At 37.5% G+C, this 26,085-nt stretch overlaps 2 protein-coding genes and 1 long non-coding RNA gene across 13 annotated transcripts; 2 read left to right on the forward strand and 1 right to left on the reverse strand.

Annotated features, from left to right (window-relative positions):
• Positions 1-2: 2 nt before the first annotated feature.
• Positions 3-24,511, reverse strand: LOC137578191 (probable lysine-specific demethylase 4B). Of its 11 annotated transcripts, XR_011032551.1 has the most exons (10): positions 23,868-24,511; positions 12,216-12,713; positions 11,682-12,020; positions 11,294-11,616; positions 10,960-11,207; positions 10,450-10,800; positions 9,263-9,700; positions 5,066-7,394; positions 3,649-4,191; positions 2,855-3,071 (listed from the first exon to the last, which is right to left on the reverse strand). XR_011032551.1 is itself a non-coding variant. In XM_068291854.1 (9 exons), exons 2-9 carry the CDS (start codon positions 12,645-12,647, stop codon positions 1,465-1,467), a joined length of 5,583 nt encoding a protein of 1,860 aa, XP_068147955.1. In that variant the 5' UTR covers positions 12,648-12,713; positions 23,868-24,511; the 3' UTR covers positions 3-1,464. The 11 variants fall into 11 exon arrangements, 9 of the variants coding, with proteins under 9 accessions (XP_068147955.1, XP_068147956.1, XP_068147957.1 ...); XM_068291854.1 differs by lacking the exons at positions 2,855-3,071; positions 3,649-4,191 and adding an exon at positions 3-2,587; XM_068291855.1 differs by lacking the exons at positions 2,855-3,071; positions 3,649-4,191; positions 23,868-24,511 and adding exons at positions 3-2,587; positions 14,311-14,565.
• A 530-nt stretch (positions 24,512-25,041) lies between these two features.
• On the forward strand, positions 25,042-25,463 carry LOC137578194 (uncharacterized). Its single transcript, XR_011032554.1, has 3 exons — positions 25,042-25,101; positions 25,259-25,312; positions 25,382-25,463. It is a non-coding gene; the product is annotated as an uncharacterized lncRNA (long non-coding RNA).
• Positions 25,464-25,474: 11 nt separating this feature from the next.
• Positions 25,475-25,921, forward strand: LOC137575710 (uncharacterized; the record flags this gene model as incomplete). Its single annotated transcript, XM_068288343.1, has 2 exons — positions 25,475-25,705; positions 25,775-25,921. Coding segments are annotated over 2 exons (378 nt in total), but the record flags the coding sequence as incomplete, so codon positions are not given.
• Positions 25,922-26,085: the final 164 nt, after the last annotated feature.

A 26,085-nucleotide genomic window follows, 5' to 3' on the forward strand; every position in this document is an offset into this window, starting at 1 on the left:
AATTTAAATTTTTAAAATTGTATTTTATTGTTTATAATAAATATATATATATATATATTATATAGTATAGACTTTTGGTTTCTTTTTATACATAATGTATACTAAATTATGTTGCTTGTTTGTTTCGTTTATGCTTTAGAACTTAAAATTTAAAAGGTTTTCTTTTTATTTTTATCTTACAAAAAAAGTGTTGATTCACTTTTATATATATATTTTTTTTTTATAACTTAAGTTTAAATTTAAGTTTTTGAATCATTGTCTTCCATTTTAATTAAATTTCTTAGTTTTCGGGGGTATGAAAAAATACTTTAGTCCTATACATTAATCGTTCTTAAAATAACAACTTAGTTCAGTGCTATGCTTCCAATTTTTTTTTTAGTTTAGCAACCAACTAATGCATATGGCGTAACAAAATTGAAGATATATGTTAATATAAATACATATATATGTATTTAAGACATAAATAAATATAATATACAACATGTATAAAAATCAAGTAGAGGGGGAGTTGAGGGAACAAAGAGATTAACAGATAGGATTTATTACGATAAATAGGCAGATAGAAATAAATAAATTAAAATATTGAGAACTTAAGGGAACTTAACACATGAAATACGATAATTAGTTTGCAAAGGAACAAATTATATATACATATACATAAAATATATGCACATATACATACATATATGTATATATAGTTAGTTAGTTATATACTTAGTAGTGATCAATTAAGCAGAATAACTAAATAATACAGAGTAGTTTACTTTCAATTGAAAGTTTTAAATTATTTTAAGCATATTTATCTGTTGGGCTGACCAAAGAAATATATATATATTCATATATATATATATATATAATATGTATTTTTATAGTTACAACTGGTTTTTGGGTGTCTCTCTCTTGAAGGTCTTAACTCTAACTATGATTAGGTTGCTTATACTATATATTTTCTTATTAATAATGCCTTTAAATGTATTGTATAAACACATACATTTTTGATTCATTAACAACACTATTTACACACTATGTTGTGTGTGGGTGTGTGTGTGAAGGTGTTGATCAACATTTGATTTGCTTTTCTCGTTAAAGTTTTATAGGCATTTCGATTTTTACATATAAAAAATAATTATTTTTCTTCTTTCTTCTTTATGCATACCAACATTGAAGTACTCATAATATCAAAATTTTGTTTTTAGCTTGGCTTCTTTCTCTATGGTTAAATTATTAGTTTTATTGTTGTTTTTTTACCCATTATTTGGTGGGCCAAATGAGTCGATTTTCTTTTCTCTTGATGTGCTGATAACTCAAATGGGCAGTTGGGACTGTTTGTTGCCGACAAGACAAAGCTAGAATATAGTACAAGCTTTGCTTTATGAGCAACATTTTGTATTTTTAAAAGAAATAGGTGGTCGGCATTATGGTGGCACTGTTCAAAAATCGACCCATTTGGCCACCGATTAGACCCTACGCGGCAAACAATTGAGCAGCAGCAGCAGCTGCCGCCTGTTGTTGCTGCTGCTGGTGCGGTGCCGTGGCCAAAATGGGTATTGCGGTACCATCGGCCGTTAGCAATAGAGTCTGTGTGGGTGGAGCGGCTACAGTTGCAGCTGTCGTTGTTGTTGTGGCAACCGTCGGTGTTGATGTTGCCGAAGGCTCAGCCAATGCCGCCACATTACCCGGCCAATCGGGCAAGGCTATTAATTGCTGTTGTCCTGCCTTGTTGGGATGGGGCACTTGGGTTGCAGCTATAATACTACCGTCAGCCGATTGCAATAATATCGTATTTGGAGGCAAATTGAAGCAGGTCACTGTTCCATTGGAGGCCACCGTTTGCAATTGCAATGGCGGCGGTCCTGACAAGGTTGGCGCTGAAAGGGTCGGCTGCACTGGCTGAGCCTGCGGTTGCAACATCAATGCGATGGAATTGTTTCCGGCTTGGGGACTACTCAAATCCAGCCCATCGTTGGCATTTTCTGGCATTTCTAACGATTCGTTTAGCTCCTCGTGGTCTTCCTCAATTATTTCCTCGACTAGATCATCTTCATTGAGCTCCTCGATAATATCATCCTCCTCCCCATAGGTATCTGCCTCCATGTCGGCTGGCGTTGACGACATTTGAGCACCAGCAGAGGGCGGCGAAGGTGTCGGTGTGGGCATGGCCGTAAGGGCCGTTCCCTTTGGTATGCGAAATTTACGCAAAATCTGAGCAGTTGATGAAGATAAGGAGCACAATGCGGCGGCATCTTCATCTAAATCGCCAACAAGTTCGCTTTCCTCCTCCAGAAGTTCCTGTTCATGCTCTGCCTGTTGCAATAATTGCTGTGGTTGCTGACGATTCACACGCACCAAAGTCACTCCACCTGATGATGCAGCCTTGACGACATTGCCATTTCCATTGATGAGATTGAGCTGTTGTTGTTGCTGCTGTTTTTTAGCTGCTCCTCGATTGGCGGCTAACAGTATAACTGGTGTCTTCTTAGCATTGGAAGGTTTGAGGCCATTAGTGGTGGCGTTGATGGTGCTGCTGTTTATCACAGAAGAATTGGCGTTGTTGCTGCTGCTGTTGTTGTTGTTGTTGTTGCTGCTGCTGTTGTTATTAAGATTAGGAAGAGATGACAGAGCATTTGCATTAGTTATCATGTTAGGCACATAGGACAATGGTTGGTTTTTGTTCTTGTTGGTTATTCTTGTCTTATGTGTAACAAAATCGGCGAATGTGTCAACAAAACTGACCGCATTGCGATTGCCATTGCTGGCATAACAATTGCTGTTGCTACTTGTACTATTGCTGCTGCTGCTACTGCTACTGCTGCTGCTGCTGCTGTTGCAGTCGACGGCAAGACAAGAGCGTGAATTTTTCTGCTTCAAGATGATCTCTTCATAGTAAATGCGATTCGTGACCGCTTGGCGTTGCTGCCAGGATTCTTCTTTAGTGGATTGGTAGTTGTTGTGTTTATTGTTCTTGTTGTTGTTGTTGTTGGTAGAGGAGGAGTTGGTGGTGGTTGTGGTGTTGTTCATGTTGCTCGTGTGTTTGGGATTTGTGTAGGGCCGCTTGAACATTTCAGAAGAACCTGGTTCATCGTTGTTTGTTGTAGTTAATGTGATGAATGTGGATGTGTTTTATTTAATTTTTTTTATGATTGTTTTTTTTTTTTTTTTTTTGTTTTTGTGTGCAAATCATAAAGAAATAACACATAAACACAAACAACGGGAAATTGGAAAAAAAGAACAGAAAAAAATAAAATTATTTCGATTAGCAATTATTTTGTTTTTCTTATTTACTTAACATTAGATGTTAGTTACTTTTTTTTGGCTTAAACTAAAAGTTAATATGGGTTGGTTTTAGTAAATTATAATAATGTTATTTTTATGCATGATCGATTTATTGAAATTTATGTGTGAGTGGGACACTTGAATGTTTCTTCGAATGAATGAATGAATAATCAAATTTGATTTGATTGAAAATTGCTAAGAATTTATTGTGAACAATTTTTACGATAAAAATCAACAGTATTAAAAGAACCAATTTCATTAAAATAAAAAAAAAATGTTAAACACAAAAAAAACGAGACAACACAAAACAAGAAAATAAAAAAGCGTATTTCGAGAGAAACAAAAAAAAAAAAAAAACAATAAACGTACACATACCTTGCACTAAAAAGTCCAATTTTCAAATATTTTCAATATTTTTATATTTTGTTATATTGTTTTCTTTTATTTCATTATATTGGATACATCAAATATGTCATACAGAGAAGAGAAACTTGAGCGAATTGCAATTGCTGAACTGTATGTATGTGTGTGTGTGTGTATGTGAGTGTGTGTAAGTGTGAGATGAGGATGGGATGGAGCAAATTGGAAAAAGGACATTGGAAATTGAGTATTGTATGAGATGACTTTCGATTCAAATACAAATAGATTTGGGATTTGGAATTTCTGTTTGTAAATTATTGGTTTCCATTTGCGTTGCTTTTGAGTTTCATTCTCAGTTTCTTTAAGTTATTTGAATTATTTATTCCGTTTATATTTGATATTCAGTTATTTTGATATTGAAATTAAAATATTTTGCTCTTGCTTAATATTCATTTTTAGTATTTTTTTCTTTTGGTACTTTGGCTGCAGTTGTTGGTCGTTGGCTTGAGGCTTGGATGTTTTCAGAGGGCTAATAGCACGGCTTCTGATATATCGTAGCTATATCGTTTATATCGTTATATATCATTTATATATATGTGGGTTGATTTGATTGATTGGTTGTTGGTGGGTTGGTTGTGTGTACATAAAAATAAAACAAGAGAAGAATAAAAAGAAAGAAAAAAAGAGAAAAATCGGTTTTGGTTTTTTTTTTTTTTCGAAACAAAAAGCGAGAGGATAAAATAGAAGTGACTAATTTTGACAGAATTCGGGTTAATATAAAGGAGCAGATTTTTCTGTTTTATTTTTTAATATTTTTAATTGATTCATTTGTTCACCAGAAAAGCAACAATAAGCCACACAAAAAATACAAAGTGCAAAACTTTTTTTTTTTTTTGTTTTTGTGAAAGGGTAAATAAATAAATGCACAAAACTATATAAATACAAATTACAGAAAAAATAATGTTCTTAAAAAAATTACAAAAAAAGAAAAAAATATGAAAATTATAACTAAAGTACTTATGTAAATTATAACCAAAAATTGGTTAATGCTTAATGTACTCTGATGTAATATTTCCGTTATTTAAGTATTGTTCAATATGCGGCTTTCTTCGGCTCAAGTGTTGCAAAAGTTTTTTAGTAGCATTTACAACGGCGCTGATCAACACTAAATTACTGTTTTTTATTTGTGAAAGGAAAAAGGAGCAAATCGCTGCCGTCGACTACGCAACAAAGTAACAGTTAAAGTAGACAGAAGTAGAGATAGGTAGAGATAGAGAGAGCAATAGTATCTAAAAACGAGCGTATTACACTAGGATAAGAATATTATAATTTAGAGATAGAAAGAGAGGAGAAGATCAAAATATTTCAAGTGTAATAGAGTAGAGAGAGAGATAGAGAGAGCAAGAGAAAGAGTTTTGTTTATTTCTTTTACCTAATTTCTTTGGTCTCCAGCAGCGATGAGGTATTGACATCGTTTACCGCATTTATCATTGAAGTGGGCGAGAAGGGCAGGTGATACATAGAACTGGCGTCTAAGGTATAGGCATCGGCGGTACTTTTGATGAGCAGCTCATTCTTAAGCTCCATGAATTGCTGATGCGGATTATGGGTAGTGAATTGTTGTTGTTGCAGTAAATGCGTATGTTGCTGCTGTTGCTGTTGTTGTTGATGATGATGCTGCTGCTGTTGTTGTTGCTGTTGTTGATGTTGACTCTGGTGGGCATCCAAAGCATTGGCATTCAACGTTGGCTGCGCACTGGCATGCGTGGTGAACGTGTATTGCGAATAGGGACACAAATCACTCAGCTCCGACGCCTCCAGCTTGGGCTGGAAACTTTGCAGGCCATCTGGTGTAAGGATCTGATAGCTTTGCACTGTGCCAATAACATGCTGTTGTTGGTGTGGATGTTGTTGCTGTTGTTGTTGTTGATGGTGTGACTGATGTTCGGCACTTGTGGGCGTGGCAGCTGATGTTGAACTCAAATACGTAACATTTGAGTCCAGTTCGTAATGGGGTTGAGATTGCACCGTTTGGCCCTGACTAGACGACACCTTGAGAGTTTGTTGCTGTTGTACCAGTTGCTGTTGTTGTTGTTGCTGTTGGGGCTGTTGTGGATATGTGGCTGGCTGTGCACGTTGCGTGACTGCGACTTGAGGCGGCGGTGGGGCAGCCGGTGCTGCTGTCGTATATATTGTCTGCGTTCCATCTAGCTGCAATGGCACTAGATTACCAGCCTGATCCTGGATCATAATGCTTTGGCCATGAAGTTGTTGTTGTAGTAGCGCCTGTTGCAATTCCAGTTGATTGGAATAGATTAACGTTGTAGTGGGAGCTGCTGTGGCCTGGCCACCGTTGGGTGTTAGGGCTCCACGTTGTAACGCCGCCATTGAACTTGTTGCACCGGGATTGGCCAACGCCAGTTGGGCTCCGCCAGGCAAAATCATGCCACTAAAGTCCAGCGAGGGTAGCGTCTGTAGTTGTTGAGGTTGATTTTGAGATTGAGGTTGGGGTTGAGATTGCGGTTGAGGCTGTTGGGGCACTGACATTGTTTGAGGAATCTGTTGTTGGATATTTTGGCCAATTTCGCCATTTTGCACTTCATCCAGAACACTGTCAATTTGAGCCAGACGCTTCTTAGTTGGTGTACTCGACGGTGTTGTTCCATCTGCACCCGCCTTTGATTTGCGAACTCTCGGAGTTCTTGAGGTTCTCGCTCGTTTGGCCGCTGGTCCACCCGCTCCTGCCCCTGCATCCGATTTCAGTGGCGTTGAATTCGCTGATGCCGGCATCGGAACATCACCATGTTTATCTTTTTTGTGCATCTTCATTTTATCCGGACGGGAGAACTCCTTATTGCATATGGGGCAGGCGAATATCTTGCGATTCTGACCCTCGTGAAAGAGATAGGCATGTCTCTGGAAGCTGTACTTGTTCTTGAACGTCTTGAATATGTCATTCTTGGCACAAACCAGGCAATAGGCCACACCATCGATTATGTGTTCATAGCGTGCTATGTCTAGACCACGCACACTCATCTTCTCCAGATATTCGCCCTGCTCATCCTCAGCTATGACTCGAGTTTTGCGCTTTCTCTTCTGTTTGGCGGCAGTTGTAACTCCCGTTTTCGGGAGTACCTGTGGTGCCCCATTGCTGGCCACTTCTTCGGTCATGTGACTGATGGTATAGCTTATTGTTCCGGCAGCCTGTTCGGCTTGTTCAGCCTCCACTTCAGCCTTGATCACTTGATACTCTTCGTATTGATCATTGTCGAGACTTTGCTCTTCGTATTTGACTTGCAGGCCGGCACCTTCGTCGCCGCCTTCGTCATCATCCTCCTGCTCCTCTTCGACCACATGCTGTGGCTCGTACTTGATAATATCCCCAGCCACATTACTGCTGCCATTACTCAGACAATCACTACTGCCGGGTTCACTTTTAAGTACATGATATTCCTCATAGGTATTCCCATCGAACTCGATGATCGTTCCATCGGTATTGACCAGAGCTGTTGTCGTTGTTGTTGTCGTTGGCACTGTTGTTGGCGTGGCAGTGACTGTGGCAGCCGAACTCACCACTGTGGGCAATGTGGTGCCATTGTAGTTCTCAAAAACTATAGTTGTTGGCGTCTGGCCATCTTCGCCGGCTGTGGTGATGTAATGATATTGTGGCTGTGCCTGTTGCTGCTGCTGGTGTTGGCTCTGATCCACTCCTCCGTTGGTATGCAGGATGGAGGACGAACTAATAGTTGTGACCACATTGTCTTTTGTTTATATATTTTTTTGCAACAAAATACATAGGTTTTTTTTTTTTGGTTTTGGTTTGGTTTTTTTTTGGTTCATATAAAAGATGTGTTTGAATGTAATATTTGCATAAATTAATCAGGAAATTAATTGTTAAATGAAATCAATACAAATTCAATTCACTCAAAACAAATCAAATTAAATCATAAATTACATATAAATATATATACATATACATATATATATGTACATATGAGTGTCCTTATGTACATATACATATATATATATGTTTGTGGTAGTGCGAAATCAATAGAAAATGAATTACTTGTTTTTATACTAGGTTGGGCAAAACTGGCCAGATAGTAGAATAATGGAACAGATTAATCAGAACTGGTCCCAATATATGTACATATATATATGTATATATGTTAAACAGATATATACTTACATATATATCTATACATGGGGCCAAAAACATAGAAGAGTCTGAGTGAATTGCTTTTTGTTGGTGTTTTCTTTTTCACTTACATCTAGGCAAATTCTTTAACAATACAAAAAATAATAATAATAATAATAATTTAAGTAAATTGTTTGTAGTAATCGCAACAAAACGAAACTAAAAACTAACAAAATTAAATTTTATAATAGAAATATATACGATTTTGTATATAGACTAGATAATATATATTTGAATATGAACAAATTTACGAAAGTTATGAACAATTTCTTCTGTCGATTGGCCAGAGAGAGAAGAAATCAAGAGGAGCAAAGAGATAGTAAGATATAGAGATAGAAAGAGATGGATAGATAGAAGGGAGGGGTAACTAAAATTACTTAACTTAAGAACAATAAAAACAAAAATATCAACTTAAGTTTTAACTAAATAAATTAAAAATTTTTAAGTCGTTTATAATCCTATTTTCCAACGCCTTTTCTCATTTTGAACAATTGTAAATGATTTGTGCATTTATTTATTTTACTTGAGACGACAGACGACAAACCAGAGAGATAGAGAGAGAGATAGGTCGACAGAGATATAAATTATATAAATAATAAATATATATGTATATATTTATATAGATATATTTGTATGTTTTGCATGTCTGTATATGTGTATATATATTGTGAAGGATTCCAAATGCATTGCTTGGGTTGGACTACAAAAAATGTATTATTGAACAAATGTTTTTGAATTTTTATTGATTTATGGCTTTTTTCTTTTGTGAGTAAATTTTGGTGGGCAGTAGTGATTTGGTGGGCGGATCATGGCAAATTTTTCATCTTCTTATCACTTCTTCTTCTTCTAATACATTTTAACATCGCAAACGGAAGACCGACCACAAACAGAAAGTTAAACTTGGTTTGGTTTGGCTTTTTTTTTTTTTTTTTTGGGGTTTTTTGCGCAGAAAAATTGTTTTGGGGGTTTTAATTCGCAAAAAGGAAATCAAACAAAAATTGGAATTAGTTAAACAATCAACACAAATAATTATCTAAATAGTGGTTATGTGATGGAAATGAGAGGTATGAGATGGATGATAGAGACAAAAATACAACACAAAAAACGAGATTAGAATGAAAATACTTTTGGCCAATTAGAGGGGGGAAAACATTTACATATATATACATTATTAATATATGCATAGACATATGTGAAATATGTACATATACATATACAAGTATGTGTATATATTGGTTAGTTACAATTACCAACTACATTAATTATTGATATGGACAACAAACATTTTTTAAACAAACAAAAATCAAAACAAACAACATAAAGAGAAGTAGACAAACAACAAACTTAACATAAAACAAAACAAAACATAAAGGTAAAAACAAACAAACACAAACGAGTGAATAAATAAATTGAATTAAAGTCAAAACTTACCGGCAACATTGGCCACACTGGCAGCAACATTTTGTTGTTGCTGTGGACTGTTGGCCGTTTGATATGTAACTGCAGCAACTGTTGCACCTCCAGCCTGCTGCTGCTGTTGTTGGCCATCACAGAGTATTTCGTTTTGCAACTGATAGACATTGCCATCGGTGCTAGTTGTATTTGTGGTGGTATATTGAGGCTGCGGCTGCTGCTGCTGCTGTGGAATGCCGTTAAGTGTATTGGCTGCTGGCAACATGTTGATATAGACAATTTGTTGCTGACTAGAAGATGTTGGGATTGTGGTGGTGTTGGTGGATGTTGCTGATGCAGTGGGTGTTGTTGGTCTTGGACTGTTGTTGCTGACTTGTTGACTTAGTTTTGGTATTTTGCCTTCGAATTTACGAGATTGTTGCATAAATTGCAGCGCTTGAAGATCCTTTTTGGCATCTGTAAAATGGCAATCAAAACTGACTTTAATAACTTGTTGGCATACGACAAATGATGGAAAATGGAAAGTGATGATCAAAATATATTGTTAATCTGTATGTACACACACACATGGCTGGGATTTCTTGTTGTTGTGATTGTTGCTGGAAGTGGTAAGTGTTTTTGGGTGGGTGGGCGGTTGAGTGGCAGGGACTAAATGTGGGGTTGAGTGAAAAGCGAAAAAAGCAAATACAGAAAAGCGAGCGAAAGTGGACCAAAACCCCCACAATTGAGAACAACCAACACCTTGAATTTTAGTAAAACATTTTTGTTCGTTTTTTAGTTTTTCGTTATTTTTTTTTTTTTTTTTTAACTTTTAGTTTTTGGTTAGTTTCTTTTCTTCAAATTCACAAAGATATATATTTTTTTCTAAACAGCATTTTTTTTATGGCTTAATTAAAAAAAACCAAAAAAAGTGAAACAATAATTTTGAACAAAGTATTAGCAGAGAGAAAGAGACAGACAGAGAGAAAAAGAGAGCACAACAAAAAGAAAATTGTTTTGTTTTATACATTATTTGGTTTTTGTTTTAGCAACGACGACGACCTGTGGATTGGTGTGAGTGGAATGTAGGAATAAGTGTGATTATGATGATGATAATGTTGTTGATGATGATGATGATGGAATTGGAGTTGGAGTTGGAGTGGTAGTAGTAGTAGTAGTAGTAGAAGATGCTGTGGTGGTGCTTAGGACGCTGCTTGGGGTCTCACCTCCGGCTACAACTTCAGTACCAGCTGCTGTGGTTACTCCTGATAGGCTGGTGGTGGTTGTGGTCGTGGATGTTGCCGTTTGACTATCCTTTTTTCGTTTTGTAGGCGTTTTGCGGGGCGTCGCAGTATTTGACTTATTGCCACGTCCTCGCCCGCCACGGGATGTTGATGATGTGGAGGATGCTGGTGATATTGAACGATCATCTTTGATACGTGGACTACGACCTCGACCGCCGTTACGACTAGAATTTGATCTACGTTTGGTGGCCGCCATCCAATCATCATCATATTCGGCATCATATCGACGCTTGTGTTTACGTCGCTTAAAGTCCTCCTCCTCATCCTCATCGTCTGTTTAGTTTAAAATTCAAGAAGACAAAAGAACAAGAGTGAGAGAGAACGAGAACGAGAGAGACATGGAGAAGAGGGAAGAGAAAAATTAAAGTATTGACCAATGTTTTCTTTCTTTTAATTTTTTCGAATTAAACCTGCCGTCTAATATAGCCTCACCTGTGCCATCATCCATGTACTCTAGCAACTCTTGTTTGGTCTTAAAGTCTGCTGGACTTTGCAAACTCATGGCCTCCTCTTCATTAACATATTCGCTTTCGTCGTCATTAAGAGTTAAAACGCTCTCCTTTAGCATGGCCTTCACATCATCGGGCACATTGGGATTCTGTTGGATTTCATCCAAATCCAAATCGGGATTGCGCTCTTTGAAGCTTTTGGCCTTTGTTGGATTGCATTGTTTCTTCATTCTGTAGACAAGTTTAAGAATAATACAATAAACATCTATCCTAGCGCCTAGCGGAACCCCAAAAACCCAAAATAATGGAACACCTACTTTTTATCACTTATCGAAACATCTAGATGAGGTGGTAGAGGAGCTGCTGTCATTACACTATTCGGCTGATCCTCTGGATGTCGTCCCAAATCACGACCCTCCAGCCATGTATCATAGCGTTCGCCTTGGAAACGCTTCACAAATGTATCCATCGAGATTTTAACCATGTCATTGCTACAGGTACATTGCGTTGCACGCTTGCCGTACTCAATCCAGCGTTCCATGGCAAAGTTTGTGGATTCGGCACAGTTAAAGCCATGATTGAAGCCAGCATGATAACCAAATGGGAAGGTAATCATTATCTCGCCCGACTCCTGTGTGATCTGCAATCGGTTAACGGTTAGATGACATTGATGACTCTTAATATCGAGGATCAAGGCTAATTTACCTTGCTAACCGGCACATCGTTCTGCTTGAGTATCTGTGGTGATATTAGCGTCATCTTATGCCGCAAATATGCATTACAATTCTTATAACTGGCCGGAAAATACTGATTGGCAACCTTCTCCAATTTACGACCATATTCCGGTGGCACGACATACCACGTTTTGGGTGCACCGAAATGCAAATAGTTTATCGAATACAAATCCATATCCTCGGTGTGCCAAGCGAATGTGGTTTTCCACATACCAAAATACAAATACGCTGTATTTACTCCATCTATTTGTATATTATAGTCTTTGTTAACGAAATCCAGTATGGTTCCCAAACGATTGATATTCCAACTCTAGAAACAGAGCAAAGAACAACTCAATCAGCCCCATTCTTCCCATAAAGAAATGAATAGCAAACCAAAAAGAAAAACACCCAGTTAAACCGCACTAATGAAAAACCAATACTATTCGTACATCTTTGAAAACTTTTTTTTTTAAATTTCTTAATCTAGCTGGGTGTTTTTTCCATTCTAATTATGATTACTTACATCCTGATCAGTATCGGTGATACTGCCGCTAACATCAGCCCCATAAATGGGGGCCACATATGTGATATTCTTCCAATACTTCCTCTCAAGATCTTCATAGTCGAAATGCTTGGGTGTGGCATATCGTTCAGTGCTGGCCAATTCGCTAAATTGTTTAACTGTCAGTGGTTTCTTTTGTATATTGATTTGTTGATAGTAGCCCTGTTTTCCGGTAACCACTTGACAAATTGGCGCCGGTATTGTAACATTAAGAGCATCGAGATCAGCATAACCACTACGCCTGGGCACCCACTCCACTGGCGGCACCACTTTGGCCAGTCCGGCTTTGTGTGCGCCCTGAGATTCCATATAGGCTATGTATTTGGGGAAATCTTTGAATTCCTCCCAAGTAGGTCGAAAGACCATTATGCGTGGTATATCAGACATTTTCATTAAGAGTTTTTAAGTATTTCTATTTAGCTTGTGTATCGTTTCGGGGGGATTCGATCGATCCTGGAACTGTGATAAAGAAGCAGACGAAGAGATATTAAACTTCTGCTCGTCCACAGACTATTGCACGTTAATCCCACAGGCAAGAGCAGATGCCGTGCCCTGTTTAGTGCCGTGCCCCTTGTTCTTTGCCTGTCTGCCTGCGTGCCCCGTTTGTTGTTGCACGATCAGTCACACAAAAGCAAACATACAGAGAAGAAAAACAGACGAACAGCTGCAACTTTTCGAGCGCCTTTTTCCCAATGGGTCGTCGCTGTCGTTGCCTTTTGACAACAGCAGGCAGGCAGGGCAGAACTAGAGGCTGGCAGGATATGCACTTTTAGGTCCTAGATACACAGCCGGGAGCAGGCATTAACATTAACAGAACATAAAAAGGTGCATTGATCGTGGGCTAATGATTAACTTATTAAAATTACTATTTAAATGAATTAGTATGTAATATTAGAAAAGTTTTTAAAGAAATATCTATGCAAAAAATGTAAAAAAATAACAATTATAACAATCTATTATAAATTATTTATGCTGTGAATTAAAAATATATTCGAAAAATTGAATTGATATTTGCTGAAGTAGAAATAATCAGTTCATTCTTCATAATGTTTTTAAATCATATTAATGTAAAATTGATTTAAATGATAATCTTAAAAAAATTTCTATAATTCTATCAAATAAGTTCAACATAAAATTACTTTCCAATTGAGAAACAACTATATTCTAGCCCCGAAAACAGAGAGAGACAGAGATCAAATCCAAAATTGGCCAACCCATATACACAATAATTTTTAATTATTATTCTTTTTCAATTGTTTGATGATTTTGTTAAAGTTTCTTTTTTTTTATTGCCAATGCTTGTGAAATTTCAGTATAAGCAAAATGGCATACATACAAACCATATGAACCTTTTAATTTCCCATAGAGAAAATAAAATGTCCAATAAGCAGCACAAACCTTTTTTTGTCTTTAGTATCGTTACACAAATTTAGCCATAAACACATGCATGTGTTGTATATGTATATAGCTGATAAGTGATATGTATTTAAAGCTCTATCATTAGCAACATTGTCTTTGGTATAATATACCAAAAAAGGATGACAAGGTTGTTTGAAATATGCGAGCAAACTAGATGAAACAAAAAATTTACGCAATTTTGCTACGCAGAAAACTGTACCACCACCCGACGAGGACGATGATGATGATGACGACGACGACGACGGCAACGACGATGGCGATGACGAAGAGATGGAGGAACCAAGAGCAGAAACAAACGGCAACATTGAGAGCAAGAACCAAGGATAATAACGAGTGCGCAAACTATTTGCTAGTTGGGTGAGAGACAGTGAGGGGAGAGAGAGAGAGAGAGAGGAGAAACAGAACGGGCGGAGACAGCTGGAGAGAGGGAAAGAGAGAAACAGAGGGCGAGCAGGAGGACAAGGTAGGATATATGCATACATATACAAATATATATGACCATAGTAAGTATATAAGGGGGAAGGGGAATACACAACCAAATATGGGCGAGTAGCGAGTAAAGAGACGGAGAGCCATGTGTGTGTGTGTGATAGTGTGTGTGTGTGTGCATATAAAAAAAGGCGAAATTTAAACTCACTTGTGTTGTGTGCTTCGATGGGTTTTTTTTTTTTTTTTTTTTGTTGGTTTGTTTAATTGTAATCCTTAGTCCTTTGGCCTATAGTGGCTGATGATTTCTGTTGTTATTATCCGTTTGGCCAAAAGGATTTCTTGTATGTGTGTGTGTATGTGTGTACGTTATTGCACATTATATTTTGTTAACAAAGTTTCCATTTCTTGTTCTTTTTGCACACTTTTTTATGAGACACAAGTTTTGTTTTTGTTTTTTCAATTTTAAATATTTTTGTATTTATATTTATTTTAAACAATTTCTTTGGTTAGGTTAATTGTTGTTGCCGTGCAACATTATTCAAATGGCGTCGTTGTCCTATTCCAGTCTTTGACTTGGTTTTTGTGTTTTTTTTTTCTTTCTTGGGAATGGGGCGTCTTATATATACATAGATAGAATATATATATATTTTAATAAGAACTATAAACACACACGACGAGCGCGAGCCATCAATATGGTCTGAGCTGTCGGAGCTGCGAGCGTAAACTGAACAGAGTCTGATGCCAGGACGACGAAAGAACGACCGAACGAGCAGACAAACGAATGACGGGACGAAAGCAAGAACAGGCAAAATGAGCGAAACAAAGTACATATACATTCGCATAGGCGGCACACGGCACACACACACACACACACAGAAGCTGAGAGAGCGTTGTCCTTTTAATGCGAAGCATAATGTGAAAGGAAAACTAGTATAAAGCGAGCGGGAGCGAGATGGAGATATACACAAACAAGTTTGACAGGATAATGGAGTGGAAAATGCAGAATTGTATGAGGAAAAGCGGCTGCGTCCCTTTTGTCCCACAATGCATTTTCCTTTTCCTCTTTTCATTTCATTTTGTTTCTCTTCTCTGTGTATTTTTTTTTTTGCAAAAGCAGAAACAATGATTTTGTTCTCTGCTTTTGGCCAAAAACTAGACGTAGCGAAACGATGATCCTGTAAGCCGGCAGGCGGCATACTCATTAGCATTTTAAGGCATAGGTTAATCTAGGGGCTCAAACACACGACACGATAAGTCTAGATTTAAGTTCAGCCGCGATCGCGATCGGGGACTTCCACTTGAGTTTGATATTTGGTAGACACTTGGTACTTGAAAGGTTTCCACATGTCAGAAAATGTTATTTTTGAAGGAGAATTCTTGGAAGAAACTGACAATTAGGCGATGAGGCGGCTTCCTAATGGCTCAATTTCAGTGTCTATGTACATACATACATACATATATTCAGTTTTACATAAAAGCGGGGCGAATGACAACAGCAATCTTTTATAGAGCCTTTGACATTTCGAAAATACTTTTAAAACTTCTTAATTGTAAAATCAGTCAAATTAATTAGATTTTACTAAAATAAAGTATACTATTATATACCCACAAAAATGTATAAATTTAACGGGCTGTTTCGACCCCATAAGTAAATATATTGTTAATCTGCAAATACCTAGTTATTGGACAGTACTAGACCTAGAGTCATCAAATTTGTTAATGTAAGCTCGTGCAGTGTGAAAGCAGATCACGTTTGATTTAGAATATAGCTACCATTATTTGGTGCTGAATTAAAAAAAAGATAGCTGTCGACCAATAAAGCGAAATATTAATCTATGTCAATTCAGTTTTTATGTCATCTTTTATGTCTATGTCATTTCAGTATTTCGAGTTCTTTAAGTTTTCCATCTATGGATCTCTGGGATTCGTTTTGGGGCTGATCTTGACAATTTTCAGTTCCTTGGATCTTCTACTCCCACACCACTATCACCTATACTTTGTGTTCCATCGTAAAACCATACAAAAACCCTTTGGTATTTTTGTAAAGAAAACCAAACTAATTGCTAACAAGCAAAAGCATCAAAAAAAATAACATGAGGAATATAATTTACAACATGTCATTAGCTGGGCAACGCCTAGTATGGCAGGAAGGAAGGAAAGAAAACGAATAAAAATAAAAAGGGGGAGTTGATGATATGTATGACGGGGAACGGCAGGATCAAAGCGTGACCAAAAAGAATACGAGTAGTATGCGCTGTTGGACTAAAAATACATATCAAAAACGAACTGCAAATGCTGCACTTTTTGTGCTTTTGTAGCTTGGGGAGCCAGTACTATAAGAGGAGAGAACGAGAGATCCTGCGCGATTGGAAAACTTGTTTTCGAAAGTAGCTCAAGCATAACGAATGGCCAAAAAGGGAGAGATAGAGAAAATGTCAGAGAGAGCGAGAGAGAGTGAGAGAACCCAAGCTTGCAACGAGAATGACCAGGCGGCGGCTTTAACTTCCGGCAGGACACACATATACACAACACAAACGCACACACACACACACACACACACACACATACAACTGAATACACAATGTGGTCATTGACTGAACGGTAAAAAGCGAAAACAGGAACCAACAACAACTGGCAATGGACGATGACGTCGTCCTGCTGCCACAACCGCTGCTGCTGCTGCTCTGCTTATTCTCGTCCTTGTTCATAAAATACATACAGAGAACACATACGCCGCTCCGCCTCTGCCTCTGTCAAAGAACGCACGTAGAGACCGCCATAATGTGCGTCCCCTTTTTATATGCATCAATACGAATGTGTGTATGTGTGTGTCTGTGTGTGAGTTGTGTCTCGTGTGATTCACAAAGCATTTTTCTAATACAATTTCTCATAAAATTTCAATTCGCTCGTTGCCTCAGCTGCGACAACTACAACAACAACAACAACTAGATTATTTATGCTTATTTTTTTTCATTCTTTTTTGTTCCGTTGGTTTGGCAGTTGCTTGTTTTTATTATATTTCTGTGTGTTCGTGTGTGTGTGTGTGTGTGTAGTGTTCGTATGTATGCATGCATATCCTTTTGTAAGTCTAAGCGCCCAGGCTTTGGCGTTACAGCCTCGCTCTGCTACAGTGGAGCAATTATTGATATCGTAGTAATTAAAATTGAAAACATAAATTGATAATGATTTTAAAATAAATTTTAAACAAAATTATATTTGTGTTGTCTCAGCTTCAGACAGCTTTTACAACGAATTTGAGTTTATAAATTGAGTCAATGCTACCGAGCAATCGGTGTTTCTCGTCTGTCCAAAGGATGCAGATGCTTTAGTCTTTACTAAGGATATGGTAAAAGAATTTCAATATCGGCCAAATCAGTAAAAACGAGGCTCAGAGGTATCATTCCTCATTTCGCAATAGTGCGAGAATCCCTTGCGGGCCCGGAGAAACTCTTCGCACGACGTTAAACGTCAAAAAAGGATTATCAGTCATGCGATTGCCAAAAATTTGTCTATGTGGAAATTAAAAATTATTTTCTAAAAAGCTTTCATAGCTGCAAATGAGCCTTTTGAATGCATTTCGGATTGACACCTTTGTTCTGACGCTGTTTTTTTTTTTTCGTTTATTTGGTACCACGGTGCACGGACTTTAACGAAAAAGCAAAGCACGCGTCCCCTTTTTTTGTAATTGTTGTTGTTTCATTCTTTTTGAAGTTTTCCTTTTGTTGTCCTTTATCTCAATTGCACAACTGTTTGGTTTTGCTTTTGTTTTGCTTTTGCTTAGCGTTCGTTACATTTTCTATAGGTGTATGTGTGTGTGAGTGTGTGCGTGGCTGTGTGCATATCCTTTGGAAAACAAGCGCCCACTGTTACACAGTTGCAGTAAGCCGCCATTTATTGTTGTTGTTCATTAAAATGATAAACGCCGAGAAGACGACGGAAGAAGAAGGGAGAAAGGACGAGAAGAATAAGAGAAAGAAGAATTGTATAAAGCGCATGACGAACATTTTATAGGCTTTCACAAACGCGCAAACTCGGCTTTTCCTCACAAACTCTCACTCTCTCGGTCTATTTCCTTTTTCTCACTCTCTCTCTTTCCCTTTCATTCCTTCTCTCTTGTTTCTAGTCTATCTCACTCGTTAGTTGGCAGCTGCCGCCACAATCTAATTAATTCTCTTTTACGTTTTCATGTCGCCGTGTCCGCCATTGTTTTCACTGAATTTGATTTGCCTAAAATACCAAATGTTTATTTTTTTGCTTCCTTTTTGTTCTTGGCATTTCTGAGTCACCTTGTCAGCGTTTTTTGTTTTCCTTTTGGTCTCTCTACGCACTAAGCTTCATTGATTTTAGTTCAAGATGCTTTTCATTGTCGCCATTTTGAATATGGGGGACGCGTGCCTAAGTAGAGTTCCTGCAGGAAATCCTTAGCTACTCCTCTTGAATTTGAGTCAACGTAAAACATACGAAAAAAGAGGCCACAACTCGCAAGTTCAAGTTTATTCAAAGAGAAAATCTTTATCTTTAATGTACCATATAAAAGTCCCATTAGGGACCAGTATTTTAAATTTACTCCATATAAAGTAAATCAGATATTGTTTACACAAATTATTAAATTAGCCTTTGATTGAACATTACCTCATACAATATTCTTAACCCGGATATATACACACACTCACTTTTGGGTCAATGCCATTGCACTTGTAGGACAAAGAAAAAAGTTTACTAATTACCCTCTATTGGGAAACACAATTCAGGCCCAGACCGGGACAAACCACCCAAAACAGCGGGTGGTTTGACCTGTTGCTCTATCAACTTGTTAACACCACGGATATATGTATATACCTGAGATCTGTGCTAAACACACCACCTAGTATTCCTCGTAGTCGGTGTAAGGACGACAAACAATAACAACAACAATCACACGGAGTATGCCCGGAATATACTATATGAAATATATACGGGGGTATGTTTATGTTTTTATGAATGGGAGCGCGCGGCGTCTAACTACCACCAAAAGGCGTACTCTGTTTTGGTTTTGGTTGGTTTTTTTTTTTTTTTTTTTTTGGAAAACCCCTAAAATGTGACGAAGACGTTGTGTGGATGGCATGCCGGCACATGCCAAAACCCATCATCATCATCAGGTTGGTTGCTTTTGGTGGTGGGAAAACACATGTCCAACAGTCGGTAGTGGAGTACTCCCAGTGCGTGGTCGTCGGTGCTGGAGAATTGGGGTTGGTCTGGGTCTGGGTCTGGGTCTCGATTTCTGTTGTTTGTTGGGGATTTCCCAAAACGTCCTTGCAGCACCTACAACGATGTGCTGATGCGTGCGTGTTGTGAGCGGAACCACCCCATGCGCCATTTGGCCCAGAGACCAGTGCGCCAATGTAGGTCGGTGTCTCGATGTCGGTGACGGTGGTAGTAGCTGCTCTTGACTGCCTGGCTGGTGGTGGTGAATCCAAAAATATGCCCAGACATGTCTAAGGGTTACTTTGTTTATAAACATTGCGCAACACGAATCAGCTGATTTTTTGCTACATCCCCCACCCCCAAAGAAAAGAAAATGGAAAAAAAAACATAAACCCCCTAACCCGGCAACCAATGCAAAAGTCCAAAGAAAGTCAAAAGAAAAAAGGGAAAAGCTCTCGAAAAAAACAAACGCCCAACACCTGCATAAGTGTGTGTTGAGCCTACAGAGAAATCCAGTCCAAGGACTCCATGAGAGCAGCTGGCTTATTCGTTGTGTGTGTGTGCGCCACGGACAGATGTTGCCTGTCCGAAACGTAAATGAATGAAGCAAGTAAGTCGACTCGTCGACTTGGGTATACCATACACCTGGTGAAACAAATATTTCAAATTTCGAAGACCAAATGTATGTCTATTAAATTGTTTTTACATGTCTTATACTATGTGCTATCTCGCTCACTCTACAAACACACGAGCACTCTAGCGCCGCTACTAGCCAACGTCCAATTCTGGCCTTGTGGACCGCGTAGTAAAATACGTTCATACGCATATTTTACATGTTTCTAGTCCGATTTCAATAAAATTTGGTAGTTTGGTAGAAATAGATAAGATAAATTAGTCTGCCAAATTTAAATGCGATAGTCAAAAAACTACAGGAGGAAATCGGTTTTTTCTAAATTATGGAGGCGGAAGTGGGCGTGGCAAAATGTGAAAATATATAAATTCTCCGCGCATACTATGCCAGTATACATACTAAATTTGGTGACTTTAGCTTTGTTATTTTTTGATAAAATCAGTTTTGTTTAATTTACAGGGGCGGAAGTGGGCGTGGCAAAATGTTTAAACAATTAGTTTCTGCGCGCTAACTAACCGAGCATATAAACCAAATTTGATGTCTCTAGCTATTATACTTTTTAAGAAAAACAGTTTTGTGTGATTCCTGGGGGCGTAAGGGGGCGTGGCAAAAAGTTTGAACAGTTAATTTCTGCGCACTAACTAATCGGGTATACAAACTAAATTTGATGTCTCTAGCTGTCATACTTTTTAAGAAAAACAGTTTTATGTGATTCCTGGGGGCGTAAGGGGGCGTGGCCGAAATTCCAATTAATGCTGAACATGTGCATACTACACGAGTATACATACCAAATTTGGTGGCTCTAGCTCTTATAGTCTCCGAGATCTGCGTGTTCATACAGACGGACGGACGGACGGACGGACGGACGGACGGACGGACGGACGGACGGACGGACGGACGGACAGACGGACATGGCTAGATCGACTCGGCTGTTGATCCTGATCAAGAATATATATACTTTATAGGGTCGGAGAAGCTTCCTTCTGCCTGTTACATACATTTTGGCGACTTTAATATACCATTTCACCCTATGGGTGTATGGTATAAAAATGCAGCCGGCTCAAGAATGTTTAAAAATGAAAAGGACCTAACTGCCTGCCTGCTTGGTGCTGCCTGCTGTTACATTGATCACTCGCTCCTAGACGAAATGGAAACATCTGGTCGGCTTTCCTCTACCCATCAGTCCTAGTTCACTTCTTTGTTGTTGCTTAATGTTTCTGGGCTCGAGCCAAAGAGAGATGGAAATGACATCTGCTCCACAAGCCGTTTTATTGTCTTTCAGTTAGAGATAGAGGTTGCTGTCCTCTGATTATGGATGCTACAAAGTTTATGAGAGAACAGTTGTCAAATTAGAAACTCTGAAACACGTTTCATATCGTTAGTGAGTTTTCTCTTCTCAATCCTTGTACGAAATTGGCAGCTGTTTCTCCAACATGACCCCACAATGTTGCTGGCTAGCCAGCATTTCTTTTTTATTATTCTCTCAGGCCTCTTGGTAACCTAATATCTCGACCCGTACGATCGCCCCAATCCCACGAAACAGGACTCCAACCCCCCCAAAAGAAAAGACCAAAAAAAAAAAAAACAAAAGGGAAAAAGTTTCATATTCCTTTTCATGCTACTTGTTTTGGCCCTCACAAAAAAACCGGTATAACATATAAAAGGAACGCTCATATCGATCGAGATTACATACAAGTTGCTTTAAACTGTTACAACATTTGAGATTTCCGTTTCGGCGAGTCTCGTCAAGAAGGAAGTGCAAAATCACGCAGAAAATCACAACTTCCTTGACGGGAGGATACGACTTTGGCCTCTTTGCTGCAGCTGGTTGTCTATTCTGTTTTTGAAGTCCCTGTCCCTTTCCCTGTGAACTGCACATACAATGTTTGCGCAGGCGTACATTGAACTCGGGTGTCCTTTTAAAACACAGACACACACACACGCACATTAGGCAGGTAAGATAACAACGAAGACTTGAAATTTTGATCCAGACATGGCAGCAGATGTTTTTCTGTCTTTGTCGCAGGTCAGTTGTCCCGTGTGCTGGCTGCCTGCATCGGTTAGGAAAGAGTTAAGTTTCATTATCCATCCAGTCTGTGTCAGTCAAGGGGTCGGTCCGGCGTCGCCAAATGGGCATGTCAAACAACATCCATTCCCTTTTTCTGTGAGTATATTTACTTTTCAAACATTTGTTTTTTGTTTGTTATTGGGTTTTTTGTTTGTTTAGAAGAAGTCATTAACACACGACTATTAGGGGATGGATAGAGGTGCATCCGGAACGAAGGTGAGAAAGTTTTTTCAATAAGCAAACCAAGAGATTGAGAAAAGTTTTTGACATAAAACGCTTTCTCATGGTATAAATATGTCCTATTTTTACTTCAAAAAATCCATCTCTGCACAGTGAATAATTCGATTGCAGATGTACCATTTGTGCAATACAATTTATGGGAGGTAGTAAAAAATAACAACTCATCCCCCGTCGACAAACTAATGTGATAAATTGATTAATTAATTGTAATTAATGTGTATTTGAGCAGCTAAAAGGGTCGCCTTTTGTTTTTAAATAAGGATTGATAGTGTCTAGTTTTGTGAGCTTAGCCCTTACCTTTTTGCACTTCAATGCAAAGTCCGAAAATGCAAACGGGACACGTTTCCCAAATTTTAAATAATTGACAACACAATTGTAGGTCTAGTAAAACTATTGTAAGATAAACCTTATACCATAAATTTCAATTTGTATGGGGTTTTTAGATATTACTGTAGAACTTGTCGGAGTTTTACAGTAATAATTGACTCTAAAGTGCTATCTTTGTTGTCTACTATATTGTTTTATCAGGTGTCAATGAATCAAAGCCTACTATGGTGCTTTGAGAATTGTCAGGTGTCAGCGCATTGTGTAGTTTACAACACTGCCGTGCAGCGTTTGCAGACTGACACCTGACTAATAAGTCAAAGCCTACTAGTTCCAATGTATTGACAGGTGCGTATGTTGTAGCCCTGGTTGAGCATCTAAGCAACCTTAGCAACTAATGTTGAGAGCTGTCTTCAGGTCAGGTCCTATATAAAGGGGGGCCTCGGGCTAGAGAGCTATGAGTGACAATGAGTGATTTAAATAAAACAGGCTACGCCCCGACATATATATTCTTTATAAATAAACATAATCAAAAAACAGAAGCCAAACGTTCAAGTTCAAGAGAAGTTTATTTAATTATTAAGTTTATTTTATTCATATCATCCTAGTACCTATCTACTTTAATATTCTTTTTATTTTTCAAATTTTATTGCAACTTTATTCATTTTATGGATCTAGAATTCTCTAGAATTCATAAACAAAAGCAATTTCAGTGAATTTTGATTTTTTAAAGAAATGTTTTATGCCAATAATTAAAATAAACCAAATTTTCCAATAATTTTATTTTCATCTGTCTAAAATATTTTCGTCTGTCTAAAAATCTTTAAAGATCTAAAAGACACCCACCAAAATAAAAAAGTTCTGTGTTGACATATTTTTTCGAATTATAATTACTGGCTGGTTTTCGCCAATACTTATTAAGGTAAGCCAAATTTAATAAGTCAATTTAAGATAAATTCAATTAATCCTAGTTCAGACCTGTTTAAAAACGGCGTCCACCTTTAAGCCTTTCTTCACCTGAAGAAAGTGAATTGTATACATCACTACTTTTACATCTATGCATGTACATACATATTTATGGATGTGTGTGTAGGTAATATTAACGCTTAATATAATTTGTTCCAACTAATGTAATGAAGCATAAATATTACAAAAACTGGCAAAAAAAAAAAAAAAGACAAGAGAGCCAACTAGTTTTCCACCAAAAATTGGAAAATCGATTAAACAACTTTTCTCGCTGTTGCGAAATGGATTTAAGACAATTAGAGTAAAGCATTGTACATTATGAAAACTCTTGCAATCTTTTTTGACAACTTACCTTTTTCCTGTACTTTGCGTATGGTAACTATCTCCTGTCACTTTGCGGTAGTTTTCCTTTAGCCTTTTTTTATCTGGTTAACATGGCTGATTCCACTTATTGAGTATGTTTGCACTTTTTTTCTTGATTATTTTTGCAACAACTGCTGCTGCTGCGGCTGGCTGCAGCAGAGCCCGAGCACCGCAACAACAACACAGAACACGGCGTACGTGACCGAGAAAATGTCCGTTCACAATAGACGCAGACGCAAAGCAAAGTTAATTTTTTTTTATTTGCAATAGATTAGACTTACTGCACATATTATGTCTTTAAGTATGCCAGCACATAAATGTATTAGTTTGTTACTATTATATTGATATTGTATGATTTCGATATTATCAAGTATATGTACATATGTATTTGTTAGTATTTGCAACACGCGAATAAGATGGCTGCTTTTCACAGGGCGTTCTTATTGAAATACGAAGACAACACACATTTAAACAATGACACTAGATCATCGTACTGACTTGTCTGAAGGCGGGGTGCATTTAGCATGTGTTACTTTTTTGCTTTGCTTTTTACTTTAATAATTTATGCCAGTTATCAATTTAGAAACACACTTGTCATATTTTGTTGTTTTCGCATTTAGGGTTGGTAAATTAATCGATAACTAACAATACAGATAGTGCTTTCGATGGTTTTTCCACTTGCGATAGTATCGGGTTATATTTTATTTGGGTAATCAAAATCCTATAATTATCATACCATATAAGAAAACTACAGAGTACTTTTAATTTGTCTTTCATATTTTTCATTAATAGGTGTTCAAAAGTTTTGTTCAACGTTTTTCGATAGTACCGACGGTATCACTATCGATAGTAGATACTATCGATGTTTTTCCAAAACTTGTTATTTAAGCGAATTAAATTCGCTTTAACTTTTCCACTCAGGCCTTCGCTCTGCTGTAAATCGAGTAAAAATGAATTTGGTTTTTGTCTTTGCTAAGCCAGATATAAAGCGAAGATTACAACCCAAGCATAACCAAGCGCGTAATTATACAATGCAGGATAACAGGATATGTTCATATAAGTATTCTTGATCAGTTCTGTGTAACCTTGATATGTAAAACTTTCTCTTTATTTTGTAAAGAGTCCCGTTTCCTGTTATGGTGATAAGATTTCAAAACTCAAGACGACAAGTCAGTGCGACTTTTTACAAATATTTCTCTTGTGCATTTTTCAAAGTTATTAATGTGAGTCTTTAACTATATAATTCCACTTAAAATTCATTAAGCATGAAACGATTAAAACTAATTATATTGAGCGTTGGGCCTAACGACTTTTTGATACGTTTCACTTACCCCACATCATTTGATTCGACAACATCAAACCATGATCGTGATGTATCAGTTCTGCCGACGGTTCAAATTGTTAATCCTATTGAGTTCTCTGATAGCTGCCGAGGTAAGTTTTGCTGTGGTTACAGGAATATATTTAAAAATTTACTGATATCAATTTCCCCACTGTACATAGAATCGACATCTTTCGCTCAAATGGGATACAATCGAGTGCCTTATACATCCTAGTTATGTGACCGATTTCAAATGTTTAATCATACAGCCAAGGCGATCGGTATTAAGTATTGAACTGAATTTGCTGGAAGATCTCAGTTCTGTTGAAACATATACATTGGTGTCAACGAAATATAAATCATCCCCTCATTATCGAAAACTTTTCGATATAACTTTCGATGGTTGTCGTGTCATAGCAGATGTGGCTCAAAGCGCCTTGGTAACAAAAATATATAAGGCTGTTATACAATCCAGTAATCAGCCACGCAAATGCCCTATAAAAAAGGTATGTTTTTTTTTTCGTTATAAATAAAATAATTATCCGACTTAATTATATTTTTGATCATTTTTTTAGGGTCTCATCTATTATCGAAATATCAGCATAGAAGATGTTTTACCCTCTTTTATGCCAGTTAGCAATCTATTGGTGCAAGTGACTTTCTCTAATTTAAAAGAATATTATCTAAATGTTACAATTAAGGGTAAAATATTGCAAAATTAAAACTAGCCAAATAAATCATTAGAAACTACAGGTAATTTGTTTTGTCGCTATTCAAGCAGAACCAGACGCTGCGTGGTTCCATTTAAAAATCAATTACCAAAAATTCTATAAATAGGTAATTAGCCATGAAAATTGTTGGTATATATTTCAAAGTCATAATTAGT

The sequence above is a fragment of the Drosophila tropicalis genome, unplaced genomic scaffold, assembly GCF_018151085.1.
Source record: "Drosophila tropicalis isolate 14030-0801.00 unplaced genomic scaffold, ASM1815108v1 contig_593, whole genome shotgun sequence".
Taxonomy (NCBI): domain Eukaryota; kingdom Metazoa; phylum Arthropoda; class Insecta; order Diptera; family Drosophilidae; genus Drosophila; species Drosophila tropicalis.